The sequence below is a fragment of the Ranitomeya variabilis genome, chromosome 2 (genome assembly GCF_051348905.1).
Source record: "Ranitomeya variabilis isolate aRanVar5 chromosome 2, aRanVar5.hap1, whole genome shotgun sequence".
NCBI classification, from domain to species: domain Eukaryota; kingdom Metazoa; phylum Chordata; class Amphibia; order Anura; family Dendrobatidae; genus Ranitomeya; species Ranitomeya variabilis.
This window is the reverse complement of record NC_135233.1, coordinates 190713079-190730271: the sequence shown is the minus strand read 5'-3', so window position 1 is coordinate 190730271 and position 17193 is coordinate 190713079. Positions and strand designations below refer to the sequence as shown.

The following is a 17193-nucleotide window of genomic DNA, read 5'->3' as shown; positions in this document are numbered from 1 at the left end:
ATACTGTAAGAATTCCTGAAGCCAAAGAGGCCTAACGTTTTACCCCTGGAAATCAAGATGCTAATATTTTTTTCTATCAGGTGTATCCCACAGAACCTCTTTGTAGCATTTGATTTTCTCCTCTGACTCTGGCCAATCAACCCATGGCCACACCCACAGAGAAGTTCTGCGGTATACGCCCATTTAGTTCAAGGGAAAGTTTGCACATTTATTACTGGCAGTCATAACTTTGGTACAGAGGGGCACAGACGATAATGAAAAACTGTTCCAGAATCAGTGGAACAACACCATTTAAAAAAAATCAAGTAAAAGGAGCTCTTTAAGAGTTTAGATCATCAGCAGGATCATTGCAGCAATGAGCATAGCATACACAAGGTACAAGGTTATCCTATTGACTAATTACACGAGGCGTTGCCACAAGTTGTGTCTCAGTTTTGTAATTGGTTGTATCAATCTTCTAAAATGTTTAATTGCATCAATAACAAAGATATTAAGATAAAAGATGTCATTGATTTTGTCTTGTGGCTTCGGATTTTTCTGACAATCCTTCAGACTGCTCGAATTCCTGGAGAGATGTGGGATAACGAGGCGGCCTCGTATTGGCAGCTCATCTAACCTATAAACCACCATTGATTAGAGAACAATTAGACGATGCAATTATGCCGACCTTTCTATGGATGACAGATGTAGGTCCATTAGCTCAACGTCACAATTACATTCGCTCATTTCTGGTGGATTTTCCACTGTGAGGATCAGATAAATGTTCCACAACCTGATATAATAAATCCAGATCTATCTGTGCAGCAATTGCCTCTTACCTGTAGGATGTACACGGGCAGCACGGTGGCGCAGTGGTTAGCACTGCAGCCTTGCAGCGCTGGAGTCCTGGGTTCTATAATCTCACCTTGGACAACATCTGCAAGGAGTTTGTATGTTCTCCCCGTGTTTGCGTGGGTTTCCTCCGGGCACTCCGGTTTCCTCCCACATTCCAAAGACATACTGATAGGGAATTTAGATTGTGAGCCCCATCGGGGACAGTGATGATAATGTGTGCAAACTGTAAAGCGCTGCGGAATATGTTAGCGCTGTATAAAAAAAATAAAGAAGAATAAAGAAGGATGTAATAGCACCTTGGATTGTGGAATATATACTGATAATTAACCTGCTTATTTTCTGTATTACTTTAATTATATTGTTTTCTGGGTATATTTTATTATTTTCTATATTTTGTGAAACTGTGCTTAGTGAATAAGGTTCAGGTTACTTTAGCTTTCTGTTAATCGTTAATCGTAAATTTATCACTAGTTCCTTATCACATTATACTTTGCATGCTTTCCCTCATATTCTTTGGTTATATATTTTTAGTTGTGTTTTTTGCTTATTTGCTTTACATTCATTTTCACTATTTAATAATCACAAATATTGTTTTTATGTTTTTTTTCTTCTAACGTCATGGAGACAGAGCAGTGGCTTCTCTTTTGCTTTGTTGTGTTGAGGGGGCGTGACTGCTTACATCAAGGAGACAGAGCAGTGGTTTCTCTTCAGCTCTGTTCTGTTGACGGGGCGTGACTGCTGACATCACGAAGACAGAGCAGTGACTTCTCTTCCACTTTGTTCTGTTGATGGGGTATGACTGCTTACGTCATGGAGACAGAGCAGTGGTTTCTCTTCAGCCCTATTCTGTTGAGGGTTCGTGACTGCTAATGTCATGGAGACAGAGCAGTGGTTTCTCTTCCGCTCTGTTCTGTTGAAGGGGTGTGAATGCTGACGTCAAGGAGACAGACTAGTGGTTTCTCTTCAGCTCTTTTTTGTTGAAGGGGCATGACTGCTGACATCATGGAGACAGAGCAGTGGTTTCTCTTCAGCTCTGTTCTGTTGAGGGGATGTGACTGTTGACATCATGGAGACAGAGCAGTGGTTTCTCTTCAGCTCTGTTCTGCTGAGGGGGCATGACTGCTGACATCATGGAGACAGAGCAGTGGTTTCTCTTCCACTCTGTTCTGTTGAGGGGGCGTGACTGGTGATGTCATGGAGACAGAGCAGTAGTTTCTCTGCAGCTCTGTTCTGTTGATGGGGTGTGACAGCTGACATCATGTTGGTTGACCGTTAGCTCTCAGCTGCATAACTGCAGGAAGCCGGCTGTCAGTCCGCATGACGTTGGCAGTTACACTGATGTCAACCGGAAGAAGAGCTGCTCTGTTGATATGGAGCAGCTGAATTGCCGGCAGAAGTGGACAATGGCTGGTCTGTGCCAATGCCAGATAGAACAGGCAGGGAGTTGCAAACTAAATAGCAACTCCCTGCCTGTTAGTTTTTAGCTCATAGTAAACAAGCAATTTAGTCCTGGACAACCCCTTTAATTATTTTTCTTACCTGAATATAAAACGCAGATCAGGCAGTAAATTATTTACCCATGGGGAGGTGTAACAACTCTGCTGGCATCACGGCATGGCCACTCATCTCTCACACACCGTCTTACCCACTGCTCCAGGTAGTGTTGTGGTCTCTGTCTGCTGCCGGCTCCATGCTCTGTGTCTCTTGCTTTCTGCCTGCTCTCTGCATGCTTCCTGGCTGTGTGCATAGGGGGGTGCCAGAACTCTCTGTTTCTTATAGAATCAGGGTGCACCTATCTAATGTGTTCCTGACCAATTACCAAGAGGCCTTCAGTATTTAGGACATCTCCACCCTGTGGACTTGGCCTGTGCAATGTCTAAACTCAGTGTCTAGCTTCTGAGCCATCAGGCCATGCTCTGTGTTACTCCTTCTCTGGAGGCTTTTCTCCTTGCCTTGATCTTGCTTGTCTGCCCTCCAGGAGGCTGAATATCCTGGTCTCAGTGTCTTTGTTCTAGCCTTGCCTTGATCTTGTTGTCTGACCTCCAGGAGGCAGAATATCCTGGTCCCTGTGTCTTTGTTCTTGTACCTTGTCTTGTTCCATTACCTTGTCTGAACTTTGTCCTACCTCTGTCTCCTTGTCTGTGGCTTCTTTCCTTGCTGTGTCTTTCCTTGTGTCCTCTCTGTTTGCTTATGCTCCGCACTCTTGCGACTCTGCCTGCTCTGTACCTTTGTGACTTTGCCTGTGCTCCGCTCTCTTGCAGCTTTACCTCTGCTCTTCTCCGGTCTGCTCTGCTCCGCTGCTGCAGAAATCTCTTTCTGCAGCTCCTCTCCGCATTCGTTGTGGTTCCACTCTGCTTAGCTTCTGCTGCAGAAACCTCTTGCTGCAGCTCCTCTCCACATTCCTTGTGGTTCCGCTCTGCTTAGCTTCTGTTGCTGCTCTATCTCTTGCTGCTCTACCGCTCCTATCCGCAGCCTCGCAGTTCTCTTCCGGTATGAACAGGTCCCAACCTGTTCCTTCATACTCCTTTCCTTCCTGCTTGTTTCTGTGCCTGCATCTCCCGTGTGAACAGGTCCCAACCTGTGCCTTTATACTTCTTTCCTTCCTGCTTGTTTCCGTACCTGTATCTCCTGTGTGAACAGGTCCCAACCTGTTTCTTCCTGCTTGCATCCGCACCTGCACCTCTTGTGTGAGCAGGCCCAAACCTGTTCCATCATGCACCACTCTTCCTGTCTGTTCCGGTTCTAGCATCTGCTGTGTGAACAGGTCTCTACCTGTTTCTTCATACACCACACCAACCTGCCCTGTGTCTCAGCCGTGCCTGCCTGCCCTTTGTCTCAGCCATGCCTGCCCTGTGTCTCAGCCGTGCCTGCCTGCCCTTTGTCTCAGCCATGCCTGCCCTGTATCTCAGCTGTGCCTGCCTGCTGTGTGTCTCAGCCGTGCCTGCTTGCCTACTCATCTTAGTATCAGCCGTGCTCATCTGCCAGTCTTGCCTGTCGCCCGCACCTGTCCTAGTGTTCCTGTTTCCCAAGTGGGATCAGCAGCCATGGCCAGACACCACACTGGAGTAGCACCTGCCAGCTGCCTGCCGCACAAGCCTGACCTCACCATCAGAGGCTCCAGTGAAAACCAAGGCAGCTGTCATAGTCACGCCCCTTCCAGGGTAGTCTGGTTCATGGCACAGTGGAGCCACAAACCCCCTGGCTCACGCCCACCATTCAGGGCATGACAGGAGGTCACAGTTGGTGACAATTTGTGTACGTCGACTTTACACCTGCTTTTTACTTTTTTGCATTGCTCTTTTTCTATAGCTTTTTTTTGGTCTCTGGCACATATCAGGGTGTTTTGTTGGCTCCTGTATGGGTTTTGTGCCATTCTGACGTATACACTGTATGCACTGTATATATTTATCTAGTAAACACTATATATGCTAATTAGTATTCGGTGTGCACGCCTAATTCTACATAGTTCTGTTTTATTGGTGCTGTAGTACCTCAGTGTCAATCTGAAAAACCATTGTTTTTCCCAGAAACCATGTAAATAGGAGAAGTAGTATTTTATTATTGCATTATTGTATAAGACTTCACATTTGTAATGATTCCATACGTGTGTTGCCACAAATACACAACATGTTCAGAGGATTGTGACTTCGCTCTCAGGGTTCGACCCTCCACCACATGCAATTAGTAGCTGTTGGCCAAATGATGGCTCAGCCGACAGCTATCTCTTCTGTGTTCTCGAAGAACAATATAATCTGCTGTTCGAGATGGGATTCATTGGATCCTTCTTTCCCCCAACTTCATCTGCGAGTCCAGAGGCCCAAATACATATTAGGATATTGGCTGGTTTGGCCATCGTTAGTTTAATGTGTATGGCGGCCTTTAGGGATATACTTCTATTTGCTATTTAACAGATTAGGCTACTTTTAAGGTGACAGTGGACTCTTGTGCGGCACCCCTGAGGTCCGGTCGCCACAGAGGTACAGCACCTCATCCAGAGGTGTGGGACTCCGCTCTCAGGTATGGAGGGGGCACTACCCAGGACCTACACACTTGCATCCAGCATCATATCACTTCAGCCTGGCAAGATGGGCAGACCCTACTGAAAAGGGGCGGGATCTCACTCAGGCGGGAGGAGTAGTGACAGTTTGAGGGAAAGTTGGTCAGAGACTGTGAGAGGGAGTAGATGGAGTGAGACGTGCAGAAAGGAGCTCCCAGAGAGAGGTAGCTAGAGAGAGGTGAAGCTACAGAAAGAAGAGAGAGAAGGGGTCCTAGGGGCACGGTTAGTGAGGAATCCACCCGAGGGGGCCAGCATCCACGTCGACCATAGTCGGGTGGAGGGACCATGTCGCAGTGGGGAACCGGCCCCCAAAACTAGTGGAGAACTACCCAGTATGGGGGTCTTTATAAATCATTCTAAAGTTTGTGAAATATACAGTTGAAAGGAACAGGAAGGGTATGTGCACACTGTTTTTTTTGGATGGTTTGGCATAATAAAACACCTCCCCTTGATATCCATGTTGCCATTCAAACAGCTAAAACTTCTTCCTATGCAAATTTGAACCTAGCTTCAGCAAGTGACATGTCTGTTATTGAAGTAGTTTACATACAGATTACACAGGCAAATCGGTGTGGTCGGTATATGCAGATTAGTTCCATATAAGAGGGATAATAATAGGTGGAAGGACCAGCAGTAGTTCCAACTGTGAATCCTTAGCAGAAACCCAAAGGGTAAGCCTCGGATTTGAGACGCAAATTATTTTTCCACCTGAAAATTCTGCCGTGTGAAGAAGCACTCTCATGAAAAATGTAATTGGCTAAACTTGTGTAAATGTATATGTAGTGTAGTGTAAGTGCTTGGATATGGTCACCAATGCCATCATCATCAGTTTCCAGCGTGGCTCATCTTCTGGTCAAAACAAGACTTCATAGACTTGCAATCTAAAAATGATTTCCCGCTCACAAGTGAAAGTTAGAATAGCCATCAAGTGACTTGGAAGAGTACTCTAGCAGCGCTGAAACTGGGGAAGATGGTGATCGATAAGTGTATTAATGCACATGCACTACATATATATTTACACAGGCATAGCCAACATGGGAGTGCTTCCTTGAGTGGAGAGAAAAGGTGCCCTAATAGATGCTGCATGATCAATCGCCAAATTACAATGACCAAATGATCAATCACCACATAAGCCCCAGTAACAGTCATGGACCCAAGTAATAGCCATCATATTCCCAGCAAGTATATGTGCACACAACCTCATGTTCAGTCATGTACTCTCCGTAACCTGCCTGAAAAGGCAGGGAATAATTGTTAATTGGAATGAACATACAGTAGGTACTGAAAAGTACCTTGCTTGCTGTGCATGTATTCAGTCTTTTGATCGTCTTTTACCAGCTTCATATTTGTAAAGACGTGAAGCAGTTGAAAGAAGTATTGGGTCCATTTTTCAGGCAGCTTACACCTAGAAGCCACTCACTCCTGTAGCAAAGCTCTGAGTGTACAAAGATGTTGTGTGCACATACCCCAACAGCCACGGGACCCCAATAATATTGACAGCTAGTAAGAAAAAATGCATATTTTGTAATGTAAAAAATGCCAGATGGAAAGGTTATGATTCTTTTCAGAGGTTCCAAACTCAAGGCCCGTAGGCCAAATATGGCCTGTCACATAATTTTATGTGGCCCGCAAGGTCAAAACACAGAATGAATGTGAAAGTGTGCACAAAAGCTAAAAATCTAAGATGTCACCCACACCCTGTGCTGGTGCCATCCCATCTAACAGGTACTGGCTACATTCTACATTGACACAGCCAGTGTTTAGCAGAGGCTGCGGGGCCAGCTCAGGGAGCAGATGATATCATGGAATCTGAGGAGACGCAGCCCACACATAGTTGAGGGAGCGGCACCAACAGAAGGAGCGGGTGACATCTTTGAAACCAAGTAAACACAATCAGCCAGCACACAAATTGAATACAGTGAAAGCAGTCGGTCAAAATAAAAAGTGAATTCAGTCAGTCAGCACAAAAATTGAACACAGTCAGCTAGCACCAGACAAAGTCAGTACTTAGCATAGGAAGAAGTTCATCTTGGACTCTGATGTTTGACACAGCTCTCTTAGCCCTACTACCCAGGGACAGCTCTCTGAGCACCCTACTACCCAGGGACAGCTCTCTTAGCCCTACTACCCAGGGACAGCTCTCTTAGCCCTACTACCCAGGGACAGCTCTCTGAGCGCCCTACTACCCAGGGACAGCTCTTAGCCCTACTACCCAGGGACAGCTCTTTAGCCCTACTACCCAGGGAAAGCTCTCATAGCCCTACTACCCAGGGAAAGCTCTCTTAGCCCTACTACCCAGGGACAGCTCTCTTAGCCCTACTACAAATGGACAGCTCTCTTAGATCTACTAACCAGGGACAGCTCTCTTACCCCTACTACCTATGGACAGCTCTTTTAGCCCTACTGCACACGGACTGCTCTACTACCCACGGACTGCTCTACTACCCAGACTCTGACAACTAAACCAGCCCTCATTGCCCATCCACATTGTCTCCCTTCTGTTTGCAAGTTCCAGAATATTATATGCAAAATACCTCTCACTGTGAAATCCTCTTCAAGATCTCCATTAAAAGTTAAGCTGTCTCTGTGCCATAAACCATAACGAATGGCCTTAATATCACAGGAATTAGATTTGTTGTTATTAGACATTTCTGCTCTTTCCGTAAGCTTTTCATTTTTCTTCGAGCTACAGTCCAATGTAATTTTCAATACCTCTCAAATAATTGCCAAATTTCTCTTCTGTTTCCCCGCTGTACCTAAACTAACACTGGCGTTAAAAAAAAAAGCCTTTTCAGTATAACAGAAAAAAACAGACAGCTAAATAAAGAAGACAATTAAAAAAGTGAGTTGCTCTGAAACAAATGTTCGTCCTGACCTTTACATACTTTTTGATGTAGTGCGCAATTAGAAAATGTTAATCCACCGTGACAGGCCTACATTAAATGTATTCCCAGCAATAAGGCATCTTGCTGTGTGGCTCCGGAGTGGAGGTTAAGCTCTTTTAGATTGAATTTGTCTCTAAATCATGACTCAGTCTAGCGCTGTACTGTACGCTGGCATCGCGTAACCTGAAATAAGAGGGCATTTTATCCGAGCCATCCATTTCCTCACATTCGGGCAGCATATTCCCTCCATACTAGTATATTTGGCTCTATAAGCAGCAATTGTGCCCGCATAATGTCCATTAGAGCTATGCAATTAAGCAGGCAGCGTAGTGAAAAGGAATACAGATTATACAGGAAGGCGGCTGCACACCGCTAATGGGAAATTAAACATGTCACTTCATGGTGCTTTCCCCTTAACCCATTTAACCTATTAAACATGTCATTATTATTCTGCTAAATTGGTTTCACATCTGTAATAAGTAGATGATGCAGCGGCCAAAACTTTGTATTTCTTGTCTTCCTACAGGTTAACACCAGCATGCATGAGGCGAAGCTCAACGAGGAATGTGATGAACTCATGGACATTATACAGAGACGAAAGCAAATGATTGCGGTGAAGATCAAGGAAACAAAAGTAAGAAAAGTGTGTACAGACATAAGTAGTATAACATAAAATTTTATTGTGTTGCTCAAATATTGGAGTTTTTGTTGTATGTATATAGATATTAAAGGGGTTGTCTACTACTCAAACAACTGCTTCTCAATTGCCATATTCCCCCATATAAAATAAAAACAGCCTGCACTCACCAGAGCCGTTCCTGTTGTGAATTCTGCTCTTGGGTTCCCTCCGGTGGTTGTAAGTGGTAGCGCTGCTGTCTCTGAATCACAGCAATTATCAGGTGTGTTCACTTTTTGTAATTTTGACTGGGCTATTTAATCTTGCTTCACCCTTTAGTCAGTGCCAGTTGTCCATTGTTCCTGGAGGATTCACATGCCTGCCTGTCTATATAAGACCTCACAGCTCACAGTGCTTGTCATACCAAATGAGAATCATGAGGTCAAATGAACTGGCCAAGGAGCTCAAAGGCAGAAATGTGGCAAGGTACAGATCTGGCCAAGGTTACAACAGAATTTCTGCAGTACTCAAAGTTCCTAAGAGCACAGTGGCCTCGATAATCTTTAAATGGAAGAAGTTTAGGACCACGAGAAGTCCTAGACCTGGCCGTCCAGCCAAACTGAGCAGTCGTGGCAGAAGAGCCTTGGTGAGAGAGGTAAAGAACCCCAAGATCACTGTGGCTGAGCTACAGAGATGCAGTAGGGAGATGGGAGAAAGTTCCACAAAGTCAACTATCACTGCAGCACTCCACCAGTCAGGCATTTATGGCAGAGTGGATCGATGGAAGCCTGTCCTCAGTGCAAGACTTATGAAAGCCCTCATAGAGTTTGCTAAAAAAAATGCATGAAGGACTCCCAGACTATGAGAAATAAGATTCTCTGGTCTCATGAGATGAAGATAGACATTATTGGTGATAATTCTAAGCGGTATGTGTGGGCAAAATTAGGCACTGCTCATCACCTGCACAATACAATCCCAACAGTGAAACATGGTGGAGGCAGCATCATGTTATGGGGGTGTTTCTCAGCTGCATGGACAGGACGACTGGTTGTCATTGAAGGAAACATGGATGCGGCCAAGTACAGAGATAGCCGGGATGAAAACCCCTTCCAGAGTGCTCTGCACCTCAGACTTGCCCGAAGGTTCACCTTCCAACAAGACAACGACCCTAAGCACACAGCTAACATAACAAAAGGAGTGGCTTCAGAACAACTCTGTGACCCTTCTTGACTGGCCCAGCCAGAGCCCTGGCCTAAACCCAATGGAGCATCCCTGGAGAGACCTGAAAATGGCTGTCCACCAACGTTCACATCCAACCTGACAGAACTGGAGAGGGTCTGCAAGGAAGAGTGGCAGAGGATCCCCAAATCTAGGCGTGAAAATCTTGTTGCATCATTCCCAAGAAGACTCATGGCTGTACTAGCTCAAAAAGGTGCCTCTAATCAATACTGAGCCAAGGGTCTGAATACTTATGACCATGTGATAATTCATTTTTTCTTTTTTAATAAATTTGCAAAAATGTCTACATTTATTTTTATTTTTTTCAGTCAAGATGGGGTGCAGAGTGTACATTAATGAGAAAAAAATGAACTTTTTTGAATTTACCAAATGGCTGCAATGAAACAGTAAAAAATTTAGAGACGTCTGAATACTTTCCATACCCACTGTACCTAATTTCTAAAACAATTTCAAGGGTGCCAACACTTTCAGTCATGAATGTATATTGTAGTCTATTGTGGCTCTCCGATTTCTCTTCACACTTAGGCAGCATCCATTTAAACAAATAACCTTTTTTCTCTTGAATGTCATGATGTACTACCTGGGATAGCGCTGTAGCTGATTGAATAAAATGGTATGTGTACACAACGTCTTGCATTACATTCGTACTTGCATTGTTTTTAATGCAGTAGATGCTTCAGGAGAACACTGATGGTCCTTTTGTAAGCCTTTTTTAGTCCTTGTACTTGTGCTTTGGCACAGAATTTGTTTGCTCATTTGTACCACAGTGGCGTTTTCTGTAGGATGCTGATGATAGAATGGTCCGGTCACTTCTTTTTGCCACTTGACGGCTTTTGAAGCCTGAAGTGCTTAATAAAAGTTACAAAAGATGGAACATGTGCACCGCAAGTCATTTTAACGTTGCTGAGCATATATTCATTCTTTTTGGCCTTTTGTGGCGCTTTTTCAGGTGGATTCAGGCAAAACCCACCTGAAAAAGACATTGTGTGAAGGTAATCTATAAGTACCCCCATGTAACAAATAACATCTTGTAGAGTACTTCTGGTGTGAAAGACCGGAGATGGCTGCTGTCATATTGCCCCTTAAGAATCGTCCGTGCCTTCTGAATGGTAATGATAAGCAGTGTGGTCGTGGAAGGCTTTTCAGATGTTGGGGTTAACACACTAGCGACAAGTTGCATTTTGCCTAGTGTAGAGACCACAGGGTTCTATTTGGTTCTCTCTCCGGTTTTCTCCTCTCTAAAGATTATATAATATGTTATTAGATATATTCGTGATCTGCTTTATTCATCACCTTTCCTGATTATAGACCTATTGGTTTTGTGGTTCTCTCTTTCTGGCTTAGTCACTTAAAGAGATATTCATCTTTCAGTATTTTACAGATAATCAAGTTGATAGCAATTAAGTGTGGACGGGAATGAGGTGGGTTCTCCTTATCCACACAGCCCACACAAGGGTCAATAAATCAATAAATCCTCATTACTGGGCCTTCACTGTGCACAGCTGTTCGGAAAGTATGAAGCCTCTTAATTATTATCAATGGCTGACTGCAGGAGCAATCATTTATCCTTTGTTAACTTTCCCAAGTATCGTACAGTAAAGGGGAGGTGAACGTTAGACCACTACAGATCTGTTCTTCCCTATTCTTTGTTACATACTGTTTGATGACGTATACTATACCATCATACTTTTTACGCTAGATTTATATTTAATATGACAGAATAATCCTCTGTGTATTTTTTTCTAACATTGGGGCATATTGAGGTCTCACCGAAGGCTGTCATTGGTGCATTGCTCTTCTGTATTACTGTAAATGAGCAGAAAACTCACAGAAAATGATCAACAGTAAAACATTAAAGCAACACTAGCAGTATTTTTAGATTACTTCTGGAGTGGTGTCACTAATCTAAGTTCCTTTCTTGTAGTATTTTCCCCACCAGCCGCTGTCTTCATCTGTTCTCGGCACCGCTCCGGTCGTCTTCTGCAGTTTGTCACTTACCGGATCGCTCCAGTGTTTGCTGGGCGCCGAAAGTCACAACTCAATGTATGTCTATGAGAGGCAGAATGAGACTAGAGTGAGGCCACAACATGGCTCTCATAGACTGACACTGAGAGCTTGTGGCCATTACCTGTCACTTCTGCTTAGTCAGGAGCTGCAGTCACAAAATGGGGGATCGGAACCAGAAGAGCTGAAGACAACGGCTGATGAGTAGCACCACTCAAGATAAGTAAAACTCTTTGGAGTGGTGCTTTAAGCCCCTGGTTAATCAAATTAGGACCTTAATTAAAACAAACCCATTATACACTCACCTCCTGCACTGGTGTTGTTCCAATGATGTTGATGTCGCTTTTCTTGGAGAGTAATGCGACTGGTTGTGTCACATGCCGGCTGCCGCCAGTGCATCGGCCGCTCTTTGGCTCCAGGTCATTAATATTCCGTCAGAGCAGACGCTTGTCCTGGTTGAATGGTGGAAGCTGCCCCTGATGGTCGGCACGTGACACAAGAAGCCACGTCACTCTCCAGTAACAGCGGCACAGACATGGATGGAACAGTCCTGCTTCGAGAAGTGAGTATACACTGTTTTTATATTAATTAAGATCTGGAAATTATTAATCTGGGATTGCCCGGTTCTGGACAGCCCTCATAATTTGTTTGGCACAGTAATATTCATCTGTATTCAATGTCTAGCTCAGTGCACTGATGACTGGGTCTTCGTGTTATAAGACAGCATTAAAGAGGTGGTGCACTACATTGTATGATGCCCACATCAATTTACACCTTTTAACTAAATATTTTTTTAAATACCTTCTGCTGCCATATGTGCCTGTGAGTGGCGCTATCTCTGCTCTCTCAGTCCGCATCACGTGACCCCGGCTGCAGCCGCTGATGTGTCAATTTCCGGATTTTCTGGATTCACCCAGGCATGACCAAGCTACACGCACCCCTGATTGACTTGGCTGTAAGCAATGTTCCACCGCAGGTCACAGCCCAGCATCCAGCGCAATGAAAGCAGAGGAGAGAGGGAAAGTGTGCGCTGGATACCGGGCTGTGACGTGTTGTGAAACGACACCCACAGACTGGTCAATCGGAGGGGGGGCATCAGACTGGGTCACGCCTGGGTGAATACAGGAAATCCAGAAGTTGACATGACATTATCAGATGTCAGCGGCGGCTGCACCCGAGGTCACGTGATGCGGACTGAGCGGGCAGCGATAGCGCTGCTCACTGACATATATGGCAGCAGAAGGTGTTTACAAAAATTCTTAGATAAAAGGTGGAAATTAATGGGGCTTTATACAATGTAGTAGACTGCCTCTTTATTTACAGTATATTAGAAAAAGGTTTTATTTATTTATTTATTTTTATATATTTTTTCAAGGTCATGAAGTTAAGGAAACTTGCTCAGCAAATTGCCAACTGTCGGCAGAGGCTTGAGCGATCGACAGTGCTAATTAACCAGGCTGACCATCTCCTTAAAGAAAATGATCATGCAAGGTTCCTGCAAGCTGCTAAAACAGTAGTAGACAGGTAAGGGATGGAAAAATGTAACTTTCTATAAATATTGATTCACGTGGTTTAGCCGAATGTTCAAAGACTTGGTTAATTAAAAGGTATCTGGTTTGAAGGGGTCTGTGATCATGTCATTATTGGTTCCTTAAAATGTTGTAAATATCATAGGGTGAATATAGAGTAAGGAAGTTTCTCCTTGTGGAAAGTGCCAAAATGGCGTAAGGAGACATGTAAACCATGCAATGCTCCTATCGGCCTTTAAATATTCATACTGCCTCTTCAGAGAGGAAGAGGACAGAAATCCTAGTGCAACATATTGGAGCTAGCAATCCTAAAAGTCAGTATCAACCCTTTAAAAGGCAGTGCTAGATTACTGAGGGTAAAAATCCAAACCAGAAATTCCATTTGCAGACACATGTTTGGGTATTGCTTCCCACAATAAGTGGCACTAAAGTTCCTTTCTTTTTTTATCTCTAAAATGGCTATTTTCATATGAAAGTTCCCAGAGGAGCTGTCACGCATACTGTGGGAAGACTTAAGCGCAACATAAAGAGATGGGGGGAAGGAAGCCCACACACTAGGGCAGGGGTGGGGAGCCTCAGGCCCCAGGGACATTTAGGCCTCTCGATGATCTTTTATCAGGCCCCCGAGCAGATTCTCAGGGACCACATTCTTGGCCAAGGAGCTGTATTTTTATTGCCACAAGCTCATTAATTTCTTCTTGCTCTGTTAGCACACACATGCAGTGTTCACTACTGAACCCTGAAGGGCATGCAATGAAAGATTATGTCCTGAAAACAGTGCCAGAATCAGGATGTACTTTGTGGGTGGAATTTGAACAGCCCCAAAAAGATGGTATAAATATTAGTGATGATCGAGTGTACTCGTTGCTCGGGTTTTCCTGAGCACGCTCGGGTGACCTCCGAGTATTTATGACTGCTCAAAGATTTAGTTTTCATCGCGGCAGCTGAATGATTTACAGCTACTAGCCAGGCTGAGTACATGTGGGGGTTGCCTGGTTGCTAGGGAACCCCCACATGTAATCAAGCAGGCCAATAGCTGTAAATCATTCAGCTCATCACTAATAAATATCCAAATGGCCCTTCACAGAAAAAAGATTTCCTACCCCTGCACTAGGGAAAGGGTGAGTAGAGACCCCTAGGCAGATCTGATAATACCCTACCTGCCCTACCATGTCTAAATTGGTTCCTCACCAATCCCCAAGCAGGAATCTAAGCCCTGTATCTCCCTAAAGCTAGGCCCTGGATAGGGAGGGGGTGGGATGAGCACTTTTCAGTCCCTACAGTAAACTAAAGAAAAAAGGTAAACTGCTATAGCTACAAGCCTTCACAACAGAAAACTGTGAATATCACCGGCAACTATCTGCAGCAGACTGGTGATTTATAAACCTCCAGGTCCAGGTGTGTCAACTAGAGCTGGAGGGAGGTTACTGCTGGGTCCCAGAGTAAGAAGTATTAAGGAGGCGTCTGCAATGCCGAGGCCTTCTGGAGCCAGATGCAGGGCGACAGTCTGTTGCATCTGACACACCTGTGAAGGGAGTGTTGCATGGCCTATATGTTTATGTAGCCAACTTGAAACTCTCCAAAAGGGGTAAATTTAACCCCTATAGATTCTGTCATAGGCCCCTCACCAAGTCAAACTAGATTTCCTGCTTTGCGCTGAGGATGCTGAAACACTCCGAAACACATGCCTGCAGAATGGAGTTTCTGATTTCACTCCTAAGTAATGTGGCAAGGTCCTTAAAATGGTTGATATTGACTTCTAGGCTTGTTAGCCCAAAGGTGGCATTAGTGTTCCAGTCCTCGTTCTCTTTGAAGAGACAATTTGTCTAAAGTAGGGAAGCCACAGGAAGTCGAATTCACCAATCTTGGCTCCCGAGTAGACTAACACTGTACAGGCTGTAACCTGCGACCCACAGGTTGTCCATAACTGATTCCGGGGTCAAACACAGTTCTTCCTTTGTAACGGATATACAGCTGCTTCTCACAAAATTAGAATATCATCAAAAAGTTAATTATAGTTCTTCAATACAAAAGCGAAGCTCATATATTATATAGAGTCATTACAAACAGAGTGATCTATTTCACGTGTTTATTTCTGTTAATGTTGATGATTATGGCTTACAGCCAATGAAAACCCAAAAGTCATTATCTCAGTAATTTAGAATAATTAACAAAAACACCTGCAAAGGCTTCCTAAGCATTTAAAAGTCTGTTTCAGTAGCTCCACTATCATGGGGAAGACTACGGACTTGACAGATGTTCAGAAGGCAGTCATTGACACACTCCTCAAGGAGGGTAAGTGATAAAAGGGTCATTGCTAAAGAAGCTGGCTGTTCACACAGGGCTGTATCTGAGCATATTAATGGAAAGTTGAGTGGAATGAAAAAGTGTGGTAGAAAAAGGTGCACAAGCAACCGCGATAACCACAGCCTTGAAAGGATTGTTAAGAAAAGGCCATTCAAAAATATAATATACTAGCTGTACTACCCGGCTTCGCCCGGGGTAATAACTGCTGTTAGCAAAATACAATGTGTTAACAAAAATGTATTCTGCACAAAAAAAACACAAAACAAATAGATAGAAATGTAATTATTAAAAGGCAAAAACTAAGCTAATAGAAGCATTTTACAACATATATTTCAACACCAGAGATATTCCACACAGATTTAAATAAATTGGCCAAGTAATGTGAAGTAATCTTCTACTACTTATTCGAGAGCCTTTTGATTAACGACATTCTTAGTTTTTCCTTCAGGTGCAAAGACAAACAGATTTTTGGCTGTTCCAACTCTTGAACAGGCCTCATAAAGTTGACCATGAGAAAAGTATGGAGATTGTAAATCTAAGCTAGCTGAAGAGCCCGGCGTTGCCTGGGCATAGTAAATATCTGTGGTTAGTTATAGCACCCCACTTCTCTTATTTTCCCATCACGCCTCTCATTTTCCCCATCACATCTTTCATTTTCTCTCTCACATCTCTCATTTTCTCCCTCACACCTCTCATTTTCCCCCTCACTCCTCTTATTTTCCCCCTCACTCCTCTCATTCCCCCCTAACACTTGTCATTTCGACCTCACATCTGTCATTTTCCGATCACTCCACTATTTTCCCTCACTCCTCTCATTTTGCACTCACACCTTTTCATTTTCACCTCACACTTCTCATTTTCACCTCAGTATATACATGTTTGTCATCTCCCTTATATATAGTATACACTTGTATGTCATCTCCTGTATATAGTATATACCTGTATGTCATCTCCCCTGTATATAGTATATACCTGCTGTGTGTCATCTCCCCTGTATATAGTATATACCTGTATGTCATCTCCTCCTATATATAGTATATACCTGTATGTAATCTCCTCCTGTATATAGTATATACCTGTGTGTCATCTCACCTATATATAATATATATCTGTGTGTCATCTCCTCCTGTATATAGTATATACCTGTATGTCATCTCCTATACATAGCATATACCTGTATGTCTTCTCCTCCTGTATATACTATATACCTGTAGGTAATCTGCTCCTGTATATAGTATATACCTGTGTGTCATCTCCTTCTGTATATAGTATATACCTGTATGTCATCTCCTGCTGTATGTAGTATGTACCTGTATGTCATCTCCTCCTCTATATAGTATATACCTGTGTGTCATCTCCCCTGTAAATAGTATATACCTGTGTGTCATCTCCTCCTGTATATAGTATATATCTGTATGTCATCTCCTCCTGTATTAGACCTCGTTCACACGTTATTTGGTCAGTATTTTTACCTCAGTATTTGTAAGCTAAATTGGCAGCCTGATAAATCCCCAGCCAACAGTAAGCCCACCCCCTGGCAATATATATTAGCTCACACATACACATAATAGACTGGTCATGTGACTGACAGCTGCCGGATTCCTATATGGTACATTTGTTGCTCTTGTAGTTTGTCATTTTATTAATCAGATTTTTATTTTTGAAGGATAATACCAGACTTGTGTGTGTTTTAGGGCGAGTTTTGTGTGTCAAGTTGTGTGT

The 17193-nt window shown here is 43.7% G+C and overlaps 1 protein-coding gene across 2 annotated transcripts in view; it reads left to right on the top strand.

Annotated features, from left to right (window-relative positions):
• The window catches only part of MID2 (midline 2), a 428499-nt gene that overhangs the window by 177931 nt on the left and 233375 nt on the right, over window positions 1-17193 (top strand). The window contains exons 4-5 of one of the 2 annotated variants that reach the window (XM_077283340.1): window positions 8303-8410; window positions 13011-13159. In XM_077283340.1, the coding sequence (XP_077139455.1) occupies window positions 8303-8410; window positions 13011-13159 (257 nt within the window). Of the gene's footprint in view, window positions 1-8302; window positions 8420-13010; window positions 13160-17193 lie in introns of both variants that reach the window. The other variant, XM_077283339.1, reaches the window with a different exon arrangement.